At 44.0% G+C, this 16,862-nt stretch overlaps 1 protein-coding gene across 4 annotated transcripts in view; it reads left to right on the forward strand.

The window, feature by feature from the left end:
• Window positions 1-16,862, forward strand: part of LONP2 (lon peptidase 2, peroxisomal) — a 135,697-nt gene that overhangs the window by 90,812 nt on the left and 28,023 nt on the right. For all 4 annotated transcript variants that reach the window (XM_023636919.2, XM_070262929.1, XM_070262930.1 and 1 more), the window contains exon 12: window positions 9,363-9,505. In XM_023636919.2, coding sequence (XP_023492687.1) covers window positions 9,363-9,505 — 143 coding nt within the window. The remainder of the gene's footprint in view (window positions 1-9,362; window positions 9,506-16,862) is intronic.

Here is a 16,862-nt window from a genome sequence, read left to right on the forward strand (position 1 = left end):
TAATGCTGCAATGAACATAGGGGTGCAACGGACTCTTGAGATATCTGATATCAGGTTCTTAGGATAGATACCCAGTAATGGGATGGCTGGGTCATAGGGTATTTCTATTTTTAACTTTTTGAGAAATCTCCATACTGTTTTCCATAGTGGCTGTACCAGTTTGCATTCCCACCAACAGTGTATGAGGGTTCCTCTTTCTCCACAACCTCTCCAACATTTGTCGTTCTTGGTTTTGGATGTTTTTGCCAATCTAACGGGGGTAAGGTGATATCTTAGTGTAGTTTTGATTTGCATTTCCCTGATGATTAGCGATGATGAACATCTTTTCATGTGTCTATTGGCCATATTCATATCTTCTTTTGAGAAATGTCTGTTCATGTCCTCTGCCCATTTTTTGATCGGGTTGTTTGTTTTTTTGTTGTTAAGTAGTGTGAGTTCTTTGTATATTATGGAGATTAACCCTTTGTCGGATAAGTGGCTTGTAAATATTTTTTCCCAATTAGTGAGCTGTTTTTTTGTTTCAATCCTGTTTTCCCTTGCCTTGAAGAAGCTCTTTAGTCTGATGAAGTCCCATTTGTTTATTCTTTCTATTGTTTCCCTCAACTGAGGAGTTACAGTGTCCGAAAAGATTCTTTTGAAACTGATGTCAAAGAGTGTACTGCCTATATTCTCTTCCAAAAGACTTATTGTCTCAGGCCTAATCTTTAGGTCTTTGATCCATTTTGAGTTTATTTTGGTGTGTGGTGAAAAAGAATGGTCAATTTTCAATCTTTTGCATGTGGCTGTCCAGTTTTCCCAGCACCATTTGTTGAAGAGACTTTCTTTTCTCCATTGTAGGCCCTCTGCTCCTTTGTCGAAGATTAGCTGTCCATAGATGTGTGGTTTTATCTCTGGGCTTTCAATTCTGTTCCATTGATCTGTGGACCTGTTTTTGTACCAGTACCATGCTGTTTTGATCACTGTAGCTTTGTAGTATGTTTTGAAATCGGGGATTGTGATTCCGCCGGCTTTGTTTTTCTTGCTCAGGATTGCTTTAGCAATTCGCGGTCTTTTGTTGCCCCATATGAATTTTAGGATTGTTTGTTCAATTTCTGTGAAGAATGTTCTTGGGATTCTGATTGGGATAGCATTGAATCTGTATATTGCTTTAGGTAGTATGGACATTTTAACTATGTTTATTCTTCCAATCCATGTGCAAGGGATGTCTTTCCATCTCTTTATGTCATCGCCTATTTCTTTCAAGAGAGTCTTGTAGTTTTCATTGTATAGATCCTTCACTTCCTTGGTTAAGTTTATCCCAAGGTATTTTATTCTTTTCGTTGCGATTGTGAACGGGATAGAGTGCTTGAGTTCTTTTTCTGTTAGTTTATTGTTAGTGTATAGAAATGCTACTGATTTATGCACGTTAATTTTATACCCTGCTACTTTGCTGTAGTTGTTGATTATTTCTAATAGTTTTTCTGTGGATTCTTTGGGGTTTTCTATGTATAAGATCATGTCGTCTGCAAACAACGAGAGTTTTACTTCTTCGTTACCTATTTGGATTCCTTTTATTTCTTTTTCCTGCCGAATTGCTCTGGCCAGCACCTCCAGAACTATGTTGAATAGGAGTGGTGAAAGTGGGCACCCTTGTCTTGTTCCTGTCCTCAGAGGGATGGCTTTCAGCTTTTGTCCATTGAGTATGATGTTGGCTGTGGGTCTATCATATATGGCCTTTATTATGTTGAGGTACTTTCCATCTATACCCATTTTACTGAGGGTTTTTATCATAAATGGGTGTTGGATCTTGTCGAATGCTTTCTCTGCATCTATTGAGATGATCATGTGGTTTTTGGTTTTCATTTTGTTAATATAGTGTATCACGTTGATTGACTTGCGGATGTTGAACCATCCCTGTGTCCCTGGTATAAATCCCACTTGATCATGGTGTATAATCTTTTTGATGTATTGCTGTAATCGGTTTGCCAAAATTTTGTTGAGGATTTTTGCATCTATGTTCATCAGTGATATCGGCCTGTAGTTCTCCTTCTTTGTGTTGTCCTTGTCATGTTTGGGGATCAGAGTGATGTTGGCTTCATAGAACGTGTTAGGGAGTTCTCCATCTTTCTCAATTTTCTGGAACAGTTTGAGGAGAATAGGTATTAAGTCTTCTTTGAATGTTTGGTAGAATTCTCCAGAGAAGCCGTCTGGTCCTGGACTCTTGTTTTTGGGGAGGTTTTTGATTACCGTTTCTATTTCCTTACTTGTGATTGGTCTATTCAGATTCTCCATTTCTTCCTGATTCAGTTTGGGGAGATTGTAGGAGTCTAGGAATTTGTCCATTTCTTCCAGGTTGTTCAATTTGTTGGCATATAGTTTTTCATAGTATTCTCTTATGATCTCTTGTATTTCATTGGTATCTGTTGTGATTTCTCCTCTGTCATTCCTGATTTTATTAATTTGCGATTTCTCTCTTCTTTTCTTGGTGAGTCTGGCTAGGGGTTTGTCAATTTTGTTAATTCTTTCGAAGAACCAACTCTTTGTTTCATTGATCCTTTCTATTGTCTTTTTTGTTTCAATATCGTTTATTTCTGCTCTTGTTTTTATTATTTCCCTCCTTCCACTGACTCTGGGCCTTGTTTGTTCTTCTTTTTCTAGTTCTGTTAGGTGTCGTTTGAGGTTGCTTACGTGAGCTTTTTCTTGTTTAGTGAGGTGAGCCTGTATTGCGATGAATTTCCCTCTTAGGACTGCTTTTGCTGCATCCCAAATGATTTGGTATGTCGTGTTCTCATTTTCATTTGTCTCCAGATAATATTTGATTTCTTCTTTAATTTCTTCAATGATCCATTGTTTGTTGAGAAGCGTGTTGTTTAGTCTCCACATTTTTGCACCTTTCTCTGCTTTTTTCTTGTAGTTGATTTCTAGTTTAATAGCGTTATGATCAGAAAAGATGCTTGATATTATTTCAACTCTCTTGTATTTATTGATGTTTGCTTTGGTTCCCAAAATATGGTCAATCCTTGAGAATGTTCCATGTGCACTTGAGAAGAATGTGTAACCTGCTGTTTTTGGATGAAGTGTTCTATATATATCTATTAAGTCCATCTGGTCTAATTTTTCATTTAATTCTATTATTTCCTTGTTGATTTTCTGTCTGGATGTTCTGTCCATTGGTGTTAATGATGTGTTGAGGTCCCCTACTATTATTGTATTGTTGTTGATGTCTTCTTTTAGTTCTATTAAGAGTTGCTTTACAAATTTTGGTGCTCCTGTGTTGGGTGCGTATATATTTATAAGTGTTATGTCTTCTTGGTGGAGAGTCCCTTTTATCATTATATACTGTCCCTCTTTGTCTTTCTTTATCTGTTTTGCTTTGAAATCTACCTTGTCTGATATTAGTATAGCGACACCTGCTTTCTTTTGTTCATTATTAGCTTGGAGTATTGTTCTCCATCCCTTCACTCTGAGTCTGTGTTTGTCTTTGGGGCTGAGGTGTGTTTCCTGGAGGCAGCATATTGTTGGATCTTGTTCTTTGATCCATCCTGCCACTCTGTGTCTTTTGATTGGGGAGTTCAATCCGTTTACATTTAGAGTGATTATTGAGACGTGGGGGCCTACCACTACCATTTTGTGTCTTGTTTTCCGGTTTTCTTCAGTTTCCTTTGTTTCTCGTCCCATGGTTTAATCTGTTCTGATGTAGAGCTGCTACTCTCTGTTGTTGTCCTTCTACTTATCTCCTCTGCTCTTGGTTTTGTAGCCCCTTTCCTTTTTTGGATTTTTCAGGAATGAGGGTTTTCCTGAGGATTTCCTGAAGAGGAGGTTTTGTGGCAATGAACTCCCTTAATTTTTGTTTATCTGGGAAAGTTTTTATTTCTCCATCGTATTTGAAGGATATTTTCGCTGGGTAGAGAATTCTCGGCTGTAGGTTTTTGTCCTTCAGATTTTTGAATATATCATTCCACTCTCTTCTAGCCTGTAAAGTTTCTGCTGAGAAATCTGCTGATAGCCTGATGGGGGTTCCTTTGTAGGTTAGTTTCTTTTGCCTGGCTGTCCTTAATATTTTCTCCTTGTCGTTGACTTTTGCTAGCTTCACTACTATATGCCGTGGAGTTGGTCTTCTTGCATTGATAAAGTTTGGAGATCTATTGGCTTCTGTCACCTGAAGATCCATCTCCCTCACCAGATTTGGGAAGTTCTCAGCCATTATTTCTTTGAATAGGTTTTCTGCCCCTTTCTCCTTCTCTTCTCCCTCTGGTATACCTATAATCCTTACGTTGCATCTCCTAATTGTGTCTGATAATTCTCGGAGAGTTTCTTCATTTCTTTTAAGTCTTGCTTCTCTCTCCTCCTCTGCCTGCAACAATTCTATATTGCCATCTTCCAAATTGCTAATTCTTTCCTCCATATTATCGGCCCTACTGTTCAGAGCATCTAGATTTTTCTTAATCTCCTCTATTGTGTTCTTCATTTCCAGTATTTCTGTTTGGTTCTTCTTTATCGTATCAAACTCTTTTGTGACATAGCTCCTGAACTCGTTGAGTTGTCGGTCAGAATTCTCTCTTAACTCAGTGAGTATTTTAATGATGGCTGTTTTGAAGTCATCATCATTTAGGTTATATATCTCATTTTCTTTGGGATTGTTTTCTGTGTATTTGTTACTTTCTTTCTGTTCTGGAGATTTAATGTATTTTTTCATATTGCTTGATGATGTTGATTTGTGCCTCCGCATGGAGATAGAGTTTAGTTGCTCCTTTCACTTGTTTCAGCTGCTGCAGTGGGGGGAGCAGCTGTTTATACTTCACCAACCAGGAACCCTGTCCGTAGTTGCTAACTGGGCCTGGGCCCCTCTTCGTAGCCACAGTGGCCCTTTGGATTCCCTCCTCTGCCGTGGGGGCCGTCACGGGGGGCTTCAGGCTGCAGGTGCCTACTGTTGTTGCCCACCTAGATGCGCTCTCTCCTTGGGGTCTGCAACGGTGTTATGGGCTTTTCCAGCGGCCAGGGGTGGGATCACTTTTATTTGTCGCTCCGTTGCTGTCGGCACCCACCAAATCTCACTTGTCCTCTATGGGTCGCAGGAGAGCTATTGGCATCTTCTACAGTCTGTGGTTAGTACACCTAGCTATGCTGCTTTTGCCCTGGGGTCTTCCAGCCTTGTGGCTGGCGGCTGGGTGCCTTCTACTGGTGCTGTGCAGAGGCTTTCCCTAAGGCTTCTGTGAGCCTGTAGGGTTTCCCCCTAGGCTACTAAGCTGGGTCTCTGGAACTCTCTCCAGCCCCAGTCCTCTCCGAGATCTCCGGCAATCCCTAGCCTCACCGGGTGGGCAACGGCAGCTGGGGGTCGCCCCGCCCTCTGGGCTTCTCTCCGGGCCTCTGCCGGGAGCTCTGAATGCTCAGCGTGGCCCCTCTGCTACCGGCAGACAGAGAGTTTTGTCTGCTGCCTGGCGGAGCTCCGGCGCTTCCCCTCCGGGTCGCCGGACCCGCCTTTGAAAGTTCCCCCGCCCCGGTCCTCTCCGAGATCTCCGGCAATCCCTAGTCCCACGGGGCGGGCAACGGCAGCTGGGGGACGCCCCGCCCTCTGGGCTTCTGTCCGAGCCTCTGCCGGGAGCCCTGAATGCTGGGCATGGCCCCTCTGCTACCGGCAGACAGAGAGTTTTGTCTGCTGCCTGGCGGAGCTCCGGCGCTTCCCCTCCGGGTCGCCGGACCCGCCTTTGAAAGTTCCCCCGCCCCGGTCCTCTCCGAGATCTCCGGCAATCCCTAGTCCCACGGGGCGGGCAACGGCAGCTGGGGGACGCCCCGCCCTCTGGGCTTCTGTCCGAGCCTCTGCCGGGAGCCCTGAGTGCTCAGCGTGGCCCCTCTGCTACCGGCAGACAGAGAGTTTTGTCTCCTGCCTGGGGGAGCTCCGGCACTTCCCCTCCAGGTCGCCGATCCGGCCTTTGAAAGTTCCCCCGCCCCGGTCCTCTCCGAGATCTCCGGCAATCCCTAGTCCCACGGGGCGGGCAACGGCAGCTGGGGGTCGCCCCGCCCTCTGGGCTTCTGTCCGGGCCTCTGCCGGGAGCCCTGAGTGCTCAGCGTGGCCCCTCTGCTACCGGCAGACAGAGAGTTTTGTCTGCTGCCTGGGGGAGCTCCGGCGCTTCCCCACCGGGTCGCCGGACCCGCCTTTGAAAGTTCCCCTGCCCCGGTCCTCTCCGAGATCTCCGGCAATCCCTAGTCCCACGGGGCGGGCAACGGCAGCTGGGAGACCTCCGTGCCCTCCGTGTCTCTCTCTGGGACCCTCCGGGCGCCCCGAGCACCAGGCCGGGTCTCCCCGCCAATGGCGGGGAGAGACTCTCCCCGCGGGCTCAGGTGTGCAACTCCAAAGTTTCCCTCTGCGTTTAGGAGTAATTGCGGGGGGTTTAAGTAGGGTTCTGGTCACCTGTTTCCACCGTCGCTCCTCTGTTGTGTTCTCGCTCCTGCCCTAGATGTGTGTGGATCCTCTGGGGGCGTCCGTTGGAAGAAAGCCGCTTGCGGGTACTAGGCTGCCCGTCGGGGTCGGAGAGTTTTCACCTATTTCCACATCCTCCCGGAGGAAAGTCCGTCCGCCTTCCGATGTATAGTCGCGTGGGTGTCTCAGACGTCCTGAGATGCTGTCTGGATATCCTTTGTCAAGCGATAAGTGTCCAAATAATTGTAGACTCGAAGGGCGAGAGACAAAGAGGACTACTCACGGCGCCATCTTGGAATTCCTCCCCTCGGTTGAGCGTTTTTTATTGTTTTTGTTTGCCTTGCCTTCAAAAGTCTATCTTGCTTGAATGTTACAATCTGGGGCAAGGCCAGCAGTGAATGCTAGGGGTTCTGCCGCTGTCGCTCTTGGTGCTGGTGATCGCTTCTGATGAGAGGCACATGGCACTAGAGCTGAGGACTTGAAAGCTTGTGCATAGCACTCAGAAGGTTCAGCTATAACGTGGGCCTCATTCCTTGAATGGCATCTTTATGAGGTGATGTTTTACTTGTTTGTTTGTTTTAATGAGAAATCAAAGTCTGCATTCTGTGAAACTCTAGTATTTTCTTACTCTCACTTTGCATTACACAAGGTCCAGTAGATGAAAATCCAGTGCTAGCCTGTCTTTCCTGATTAGCTGGCACCATTTTCTTGACTTGAGCTTTAGTTCTCGAGGTTTGTGTTCTAATGATGGAACATTTAGAAGCACAGAATGGTTCTAATTTTATTGAATTTTTCGTATCACAGCTGCTGTGCCTAAAGCCTAGAGTAAATTGTCTTTTATATGATACGGTCTAGTTGCATTAGAAATAGTCTCCCCACCCCTGCTCCCTCAGTGCTCAAAGCACTGAACTCCTCCACTTGGAAAGGGATTGGATGTTCTGAAGCATTGGTTATGTAATCGTGGATTGGCTTTCACCCATCCAGCTTACTTCTTCCTCTGATAGAGAATTCCAGGCTGGCAGCAGTATTTAGATCTCAGAAAAGCCTGTCACAAAAAGTACAACAGGCTAAAGCACCTCACAGCCTCTTCTGTGCACGAGCTGAGGTTTCAGAGACCTTTCTGTGTGTTAATTTGAATTAAGCAGTGACACCTGTTTTCCGTTCTGCTCTGAAATCTGCATGTAGCTGAACTGATCTCTTGAGTGCTTCTCACCCTTGGTCGTTGATATTGCTTAGCTATGCTACAGTCAGAGCAGCAGGGAGAAAATCCCCCATTTCCACAAGCTACTGGGTAACCCAATAATTGCTAGATTTTGTGAAACAGATAAGTACTATAAGAAGTTGGAAAGATGAGGGAAGACTTTCTAGAATCAGGTTGAGCCAAACTTTGAAAGATCAAGTGACATTACAGAGGTATGGCTATGAGAATATATGTACCTCAAGACTTACACTTACGATGTAGTATGTGCATTGCACTTTGCAATCTACAAAGGATTTTCTCTTTAATTCTCACAAGAATCCTGCAGAGATAGGTAGTGAGAGGTCTAATGCTTTGCACAGGGTCAAACAGCCAGCAAGTGGCAGAAAATCTGAGCTGCTGTCTGTTTTCTCTCCTATATTGCTTGTGATTCAGGCTTGAAGAGGAGCCCCATAGGGCCCAGCAGGAGAGTGGACTAAGAGAACCCTTCACCCTGAAGTTCACAGCAAAGCTGCAATACACAGGGGTCATTTAGGGACACCCCAGGATGTCTCCATTATCTTTAAAGTTTAAAATTAGGGTCTAATATTATTTAACATATTCAGGAATAACTTTTGGAAGGAAAGGAGTTAGAGAAAAAATTCTTTTAACTTCGTGAGATATCAGAATGGAAGAATCATAGCAAAACCAAAATAAATATATAGAGATAGACAGTTGTAGGTGACATAATTATTATATGTTGTGTATTAATATATACAGTAATCATTTCCAGAAGGAAAGGTATATCTAAAAAAGGTAATAAAGATATTGTGAAACACTTTATGAGATAGTACAGGAACTAGAAGAATTATGGCAAAACTAAAAGAAAAGCAAAGCTAGGAATGAGGATGAATGGAGCCAAATATTTCCTACATTTTTTTAAACCACTGCTTATTTTAGATTTCTGACTACAGACTTATGTAATATTTTTTTTTTACAAACTGGAATTAGGCCAATAGAAAAGGTGGTCTGATAGATCAGTTGGCACCTGCTCCCTGTCTGTGTCTAGGCTCAAACCAAAACAAGTCAATACTTGGACAAGACATCAGCAACAAGGGCTTGTAGGCAGGTAAAGGAAATAGTCCATTATTGCAGGGATTTCAAACCAGGCTTCATATTCTTTTACCCTGGCATTGCCAGTTCTATTAGTTTATTGGAAAATGATATCCTTGGAGTTGAGTTTATATGTTTACAAAAGAGGCATTGCTTATATGGGTTCTATCATTTCCAAGTTCACACTGCCTCTCAGGAAATGGGACGCCGGATGGAACTCCTCTGAAGAGGAAATTGAAAAGTTTGAATTCTGTTGATCTAACAGAGTCTTGTACAAGGTGATCTATTGCATGTGACCCTTCAGTGTCTGGCCTCTAAAGGCCATTAGTTGACTAATGCTGGGCATTGTTCTTGGCTTGAGAATATAATGGTTAGCAAGAAGACCGGCCAGGCTGCCGCCCTCCTGGAGCTTAGACTTTAGTGGGGGGAGATGGATGATGAACAAGTGAAAGTCAGTGAGCAAGGCAGTGCATGCTGTCAGTGTACCCTCGGGCTCCGGAAAGACGGGTTCATCTGCCTGAGTTCCGCAGATGCCCGACACGAATTTTGTGCTTTAATAAATGCACAAAGGCGACTAACTGTTGAAGTCCACTGTACTGCTGTTTAATTTTACTGCTAATGAATTTTCAAGCCTGCAAATCTCTGAGAATTTCTAAATAAGTTTTTCTCTCTTAGGTTGCAAAGAACACATCCTGGAAGATGTGAAACCTGGATCTATCAGTGACACCACTGATTTGGCCCTACCACCTGAAATGCCGATTTTGATTGATTTCCATGCTTTGAAAGACATCCTTGGGCCCCCGATGTATGAAATGGAGGTGATCATCCTAATTTCTTTGTTGATAGCTACCAGTTTATTGTGGTTGTTGCTTAATAGATTGGGAGAAAAGTAGAATTGGGTGTTTTGGGGGGCTGAATTTTGCCTTAAGATTGGGAGGTTTTTGTTTATGGTATTGAATTTTAGTGCTTACGGTGGTAGTATGGCTTTTGCAGAGATCCAGAGGTCCTGGCCATATCCTCTTTTAGAAGCCCAGGCTGATCTTGTTCTCTGCCATCCGCGTCTCTGACTCTCCTCCTTAGAAATTCTATATTCCTATTTTTTGTGCTTTAATTAAGGATTTCTTTGTAGTATCAAAGGCTTTGGGGGAGGATGTGGGGAAACAGCCTAGTACAGAATGTCTGAAAACATGAGCCTCACGCTAGCTTCGGACTGCTCTGATGCAGACCCAGATGGCCTCTTTCAGGAATCTGTTGTTTCATTGTTAATAGTGTTTTGGGGGATTAAACCCACAAACAGGTCTAGCCCTATTTCCGTCTTTCTGCCTTAACCATCCCTCGCACCAGAACACACAGCCAAAGAAACCTGGGACCCAGGACTGAGTTGAGGCAACTGGTTGGAAATAGGTGTTTGAATCTCCAACTGCTGAGCATTGTGATATATTTTCTAGGATGCTTATATGAGCTTTTATAGGTCAGTTACTGGAAAAAAATTGTATTACACTACTAAACTTAGCAGCTTTCTTCAGAAGCTTTTACCAAGTTTAAGGGAAAAAGATTTTCAGAAGATAAATCTGACAAATTATGCAGAAGATAATCTGTACATCTAACATTTGAAATCAGTACCAGCAGATACGGTGTTCCTCAACTCTTAAAACTGAGGAGAGGGGAAATAGTCCCCACTCCCGTTTCGTTTATCTGTTGAAACTCTGAGCTGGTCGTCAGAGCTCAGGAGCCTCTGCAGAGCTCTCAGGTCCAGGGTGGAGGCTCTTTGCTCTTGACAGTGCATGTGTCTTGAACAAGAGATTCAGAGGCATTCGTTTGGTTACTCGAATTCTTAAAAATCATGGATTTAAATTTTGAAGTGTTGAAAGAAGTGGAACAAAACTTTTCTTGGTTGGGAAAGGTGAGGAGAGCCTTCCTTTCTGTTCTGAGGGAGTCCCGTGATTTGGTGAGTGATGCTGTAAACAGGTTCTGACTCCTGCATGGCTGATGGGCTTTTTTCTCTGGGCTTTCCAGAGCAGTACGTTCCGGCAGTTCTTTGGGAATTTAAACTAGAGCAGCAATACAAACAAAAGATGGATGCGTGTTTGTTCGCACGCCCTCCTCTCCCAGCATTGCTGCTGCTGCGGCGAGGTGTGCAGGCGTTGCTGGCGTTCTTGGAGCTTTGGCAGAGAGAGCCAGAAGAACAGAAGTGAGAAATTTCATAGAAACGGCCTAACAGCCCTGTTTGATGTCACTGGAGAAACTCTTTTATTTTCCTTGTAGTATCTGAGCTATCACCTGTGAACACTTTGACCATCATCAGTCTGAAAGGTATAAACAGCATCTTAGAATAGAAGATCTGGTGTCTGGGAGTTTGAAACATTTTGCTCATCTTTTCCACACTTGAGAGAATTCACCTGTAGCCTGGGATTTCTGTCTCTGGGCTTCAGCCCCAAATTACTTAACCACCCTATGCCTCAACTTTTGCCTCTGTGAAATTAAGATTTATGGAACATTTCTTTATTGTCATGAGGGCCGTCCCAATGCTAGGAGTCTTCCATTTTACACACAGCAAAAAAGCTTAAAGAGACTAAATGAATCATGCAAATTCATATAAGCTGCAATTAGTAAAGCCTGTATTCAGACTCAGATCAGCCAACTGCAAGTCCGGTGTTCTTTCCGCTCTGCCACAGTATCCTGTCAGACCAAGCTAACTCCTGACCTTTCCTGCTGAAGGAGAATGGCTCGAAGTACAGCAGGTTTTTTAAAACAAAAGGCATCTGCTGTACATCACATTTTCATTTCTGTTCTTACCAACTCTAGTGCTCTGTTTTTGGAATGGGAGAAGGTGGGCTGGGCTTCTGGCCCCTCCCCGTGTGTATCTATTACGTATCAGCCACTATGAAGACCTCTAACAAATGATACATCATTTGCTCCTCACTCGGGTCTTTCCAGTAACAGAAGAGGAAACAGGCTTAGAGTGTTTCAGTAACTTGCGAGAAGATGCACTGTGCCAGAATTGAGATTTGCTCCCAGGCCTGATGGGCTCCAGGGCTTGTGCTGTTTATTACATTAGAGAAATGGAGCACAGGCACACCTGAGCAGCTCCTCTGTTCTCTGCCAAGAGTCACAGTGGCCAGGCTTGTCTCTCTTCTTTGTACTCTCCCAGGTAAAGAATCTAGAGGGAGAGATGATACTAGGAATATTGAAATAGATGTTGACGTGTTCCCAAGACGTTGCAAGGTACCTTTTTGACTTAAACGCCTGTATTCTCCGTGAAGGTAAAAGTGTAAGGTCTGTCATTTCTTCTAGAAAGAGTTTCCTAGTATGTGCTGCTGGTAATACAATAGTAAACCAGAAAGGTGTGATCTTTGCCTCTATGGAGCTTACTTTATTAAAGGAAATAAACAAGTTAAGAAATAATTATAAATTGAGAGTGATGCTGTAAAGAAGACAAACAGGCTGGTACTGAGCTAGGGAGGAACTTCTCCCGCTATCCCTGAGATATATTCTAGAGGCAGACCTGCTAGCCTCGCTGGTGGGCCACACACGGCGACAAAGGAGACAGTAATCTAAGGGATTTCCAGGCTCTGGCCAGAGCAACAGGGTATCTGTGTGGCCATTTACTGAGAAGGGAAAGACTCGGGGTGGGGGGAGTAGTGCAAAGAAAAGGGAAAGCTCTGATTTGAACTGTCTGTGAGGCATCAGAGTGGAGACACTTGGGCACGCAGATCCATTGCTCAGAGGAGAGATCCAAAATGGAGATATAAGTTGCAGAGTTGTCAGAAAAGAGAGAATATTTAAAGTCCCAGAAATGTTGAGATTACCAAAGGAAAAAGTATATGTAGAAAAGAGCAGGTGGCTTAGGAGCAGGCCCTGAAGAATGCAACAGTTAGGGTCATGGACAGGAGGAAGAGCCCTCAAAGAGACTGAGAAGGAACAAGCAGTCAAGTAAGAGGAAACAAGGATAATATGCTGCCATGAAAACGGGAGGAAACTTTCTCGAAGGACGGAACATCCAGATGTGTTTGCTGTTTGTCCATTCGATTTGACAGTGTGGAGGTTGTCGGGGACCTTGAAAGAGTGGGTTCGCAAGGAGTGGTGTGGATGGTAGATTTGGGAGTGTGCTGAGGATAGAATGGGAGGGGAGGAAACAGAGTTTGTGTGTAGGCAACTCTTCTCAGAAGTTTGGCTGTGAATGAATGATTGCAGAGATTTAAATGAGGTGGCTAGAAGGGAGTATGGATGTCAGAGAGACAGTGTTTTCAAATAGAATCATGTTTGCTGATCTGAAGAATCCAGTGGAAAGAGTGGGACTAATGTTACTGGAGGAGGTGGGACAACAGCAACAAAGTCTGGGGAAGTGAGATGGGCTGGGATCCATAGTGTGAGTAGAGGAAATGTAATGAGGATACCCCTTTTCAAGGTATAATGAAGAACGGGGAAGAATATTGACTTATGTACAAGGAAAAGATTATAATGATGGAACAAAGATATGTTAGTTGCACAAAGAGAGAAGTGAAGCTAGGACAGAGCTGGTATGTAATGTGCAGGTGGTAGAGTTAATGGTCTTGAGTACAAGTGAGGATAAGAAAGTGATGGTCAGGGAGGGAGATGTTTAAAATTCAGATTTCAGAGGATATCTGCTTCCTCTTTGATGTGATGAGGACCTGTCAGTGAGTGAGTGAGTTAAGGTGAGGAAGCTGTTCTTGGAGTTAAGGAAGTGTTTAGAGAACAGAGGAGCCGGGTTGCAGATGAGCACCCGGTGTTTGCTGGACACCCAGCAGGATAGCAGGGGTCAGGTGGTCAGGAAGGAAAAGGGTGTTCTGAATGTAGAAGATAGTGAGGAGAGAATGAAGATGGAAAGCGGCTGCCACAAGCAGGGGCTTAGTAGAAGAGAGGAGGAGTAAGGTGTGAAAGCAGCAAGGAGGCCTCTTACTCACTAAGTGATAAACCTTAGTGATAAGCCTGCTTGAGTGTGATGTCTTCATCTGACACATGGGGCAATTATATGTATGTTTTTAGACAGTTTTTAGAATTTGGTGAGTTAATTTCTATAAAGCACCCACCATAGTGCCTGGTACATGCTAAAAAACTGAACAAACGTGAGTTCCTGCACCATACTCCTTTAAAAACAAACAGACCTATCCCCAGTCAGCCAAAAAAATCCCTGTTGTGTTTATAATCCTAATTTTACACCTTCATTTAATAATCCTTTACTGCCTCTTACTGTTCTTTACTTTCGTTGAAGATGAGTCTGCAAAAAAATATTAGTACCAAAAATGTTACTGACGTAGCAAACTAGCAGTGAGGAAGAAAGGTGAGAAGACACACTTTAATAAGTTGTACCCCTTTAGAATTCTCTAAACAGGTTAAAAAGTGAGTTCTAGGAACTTAGTCTAGATTTCAAATTTAGGAATAATATCATAAGTCACCTTTTCAAATAGAATAAAGTTTCCTAAAGAAACATGATCACTTAAACCCACTTTTAAAAAAATCTCTTCCTTCACTGCAAGAGGAAGAGCAGCAAAGACGGGAGGAGGTGCAAGTGTTGAGCGCAGAGACTTCATTCCCACGGCACATGCAGGCACAGCACAGACTCACTCAGAACACCAGCTGGGGGCCAGATCAGACGTGGAGGGATTGAGAAGGGTGCAGGATTCGAGTCACAGCTCTCTGATCTGATCGCTTATGAGACTGCCGTTAACAGTGGTAAACTCAGTTGCAGTTAACTTTTATTGATTACATGAACATCTTTGGGAGGGGAAATGAGAATCTTACAATTTTCACTTTCATCCTAGTGAAGCCAGGAGAAACCTCCACATTGTTAGATGCATATCCTATCTGGCAAAAAAAAAGCCAACAGAAAAGAGTTCCTGTTTATCTCTGAGGGTAACAGTCTTAAACTCATGATTGTAAATTTAGTGACACAGTCAGTCAGAACAAGTGAGCTCTGTTCTTTCCAGGATAGCTTTCATCCTCAGCCTCAGAAAACCAGTCATCCAAGCCACAAATATTTCTGTGTAGCCAGTAAATCCCAAGAGTGCGCATCTGCACATTCCTGCCTCCATTCGCATCTTGCATTAAAGCCTCAGTGCTGGCTTCTGACAGCGGTGTATGAAAAGTCCTTTTCCAAAGGCCACTGCCCTTAAAAACATAAAAAGCGAAGAAGAGGAAAAACATGGCAGAATTTAAGAAGTGTCCTGAATAGAACCATCCAAAGGTGAATCCCGGAGATTCTGTCAGTACGCTTGTCCTTCACACAGACAGAATCAGGTGCCAGAAATGGGCAGGGTGTAGACACTGACACAGTGCCCAAGAAAATCGTGGCAGTAAACTACCTCTCCATTCCACGCCATTTAAACATGCTGTGCCACACGCCGCTGTGTAAGACAGCACCAGTGCTGCACACTCAGTCTGGCCCAGTGGCCCCCCATGAGTTCCTTGTGCCAGGAAAAGTCCCCGGCAGAAGGCTCTGAAAGCAGCTGGCTCTCAACAGTGGAGGGTCAGCCAGCCTGGGGCTGGCTAGCACCGCTGTGAGAGATGGCTCCGGGAGACCCCGGCGCCTCTCCAAGGGAAGGGCAATCTGACCTTCCCTTTTCTGAACGCTACTGAAATAAATTTACAGCTAGAACAATCAAATATTCATGAATTCAGGCTTGGGATCTTAGTACAAAGACTGTAAAGAAGTTGACAGATGGATAGCTGCTGTGGTGACAACCCTGGCGGGAGCATAACAAGTCCTAGATGAGCTATAAAAGAAACCAATTGTGGTGTAAACATCACTGCAGAAGGAACCTGCACCCATCCCACAGCCATCTGACAGCTCAGGTTGCATTTGGCAGGGAACCGTGCTTGTCTCTGGAAACAAAGTAGCCACAATATAATTCGTATCTCCAGGCCTTGGCATTGGCTGGCCTCTCTGTTATGATGGTTTCCTGGCCTTTCTCTGCCCCACACACTCCTACCCACATTTTAAGACTACTTGGCGTGTCTGACACCTGTCCCAGCTCCCCAGACAGGGGGCCTGGCCTCTTTAGGGCTCTGTGTAGATGGAAGCGCTCGGTAGACACTGGTTGCGCTCCCCGTGCTGGAGTATAACGGCCCCTTTGTCTGATGTCCTTAAGTACTCCGTCAGTTCTCAGAGGCGTTCGCTTCTAGACCTCTCTGATCTGTAATGGAGCCTGGCTCAGGATGCTTGGTAAAGCGCTGTGAATAACTGTAAAACTCCTGACTCTGACGGCGCTGCAGGAGGAAATCCAAGTGGAAGCGTTGCCCTGGGCCTAGAAGGATCACAGAGTTGTACAGATTTACTGTTTCAATCAAATAGCACTATTTGTAGTTAATCAAGAGGGAAGAACAGTGTGAAATTGGCAGTGATTACTCAAATGCTGCTTAAATACTGCTATCATTGAAGTATTAACAATGCAACCATACTTTGTAAGACATATTCTATTATTAATTAGGGTTTTCATTAAATTTTTAAATACTTCTTCAGTTTGCATATTTACATGATTGATGGAATTACTACAGAAGAAACTGACCATTTCTTTGAACAAGATTGAGTTAACAGATGAGGAAGCTGAAGTGCAAGGATGTACCAGTGGGAAAGTGAACAACAAAACGAACTTGAGGTGCTCATGTGCCACTGACATCTAGTGGGAAACATTCTAAGCCCTGTCTTGGCTGATGTAACTGATGATTCCACAAACCAGTAAGGAATTACAAACTGATAGGAAAGTACTGCTAGATAAATATAGTTTTAAAATTCTTGTGTTGAATCACTTACAAGGAATGCTAGAAGATACAGACTGTTTTGTATAAAGGGGTTAAGATGGAAAACTGCATTCAAGAGCAAGAAAGGAGCACGTATGTTACCCTTTAAACTCACGTGTACTTGCACTCTCCTCATTTCTGAGGGAAAAATACACAGAAGCTGGGTGCTTGAGTGTTACAATTTCAGAACACATGTCCTCGAAGACTCTGACTTCAGGTCTGAGGATTAAAGATTCTTTACTTCTTAGATGACTGCTGTGAGCCTCGGGCACAGGGACTCTAGGTGCGATGGGGACTCACGCCCTTAAGGCCCCCCACCTATGTATGTTGCTGTTGCGTTACACAGATTTGTCCTTAGCCCCATCTTCTGGTTGATGTTAGAATTCTTAAACTGTCAGGTTAGAATAAAGTGGGTGT

The sequence above is a fragment of the Equus caballus genome, chromosome 3 (genome assembly GCF_041296265.1).
Source record: "Equus caballus isolate H_3958 breed thoroughbred chromosome 3, TB-T2T, whole genome shotgun sequence".
Taxonomy (NCBI): domain Eukaryota; kingdom Metazoa; phylum Chordata; class Mammalia; order Perissodactyla; family Equidae; genus Equus; species Equus caballus.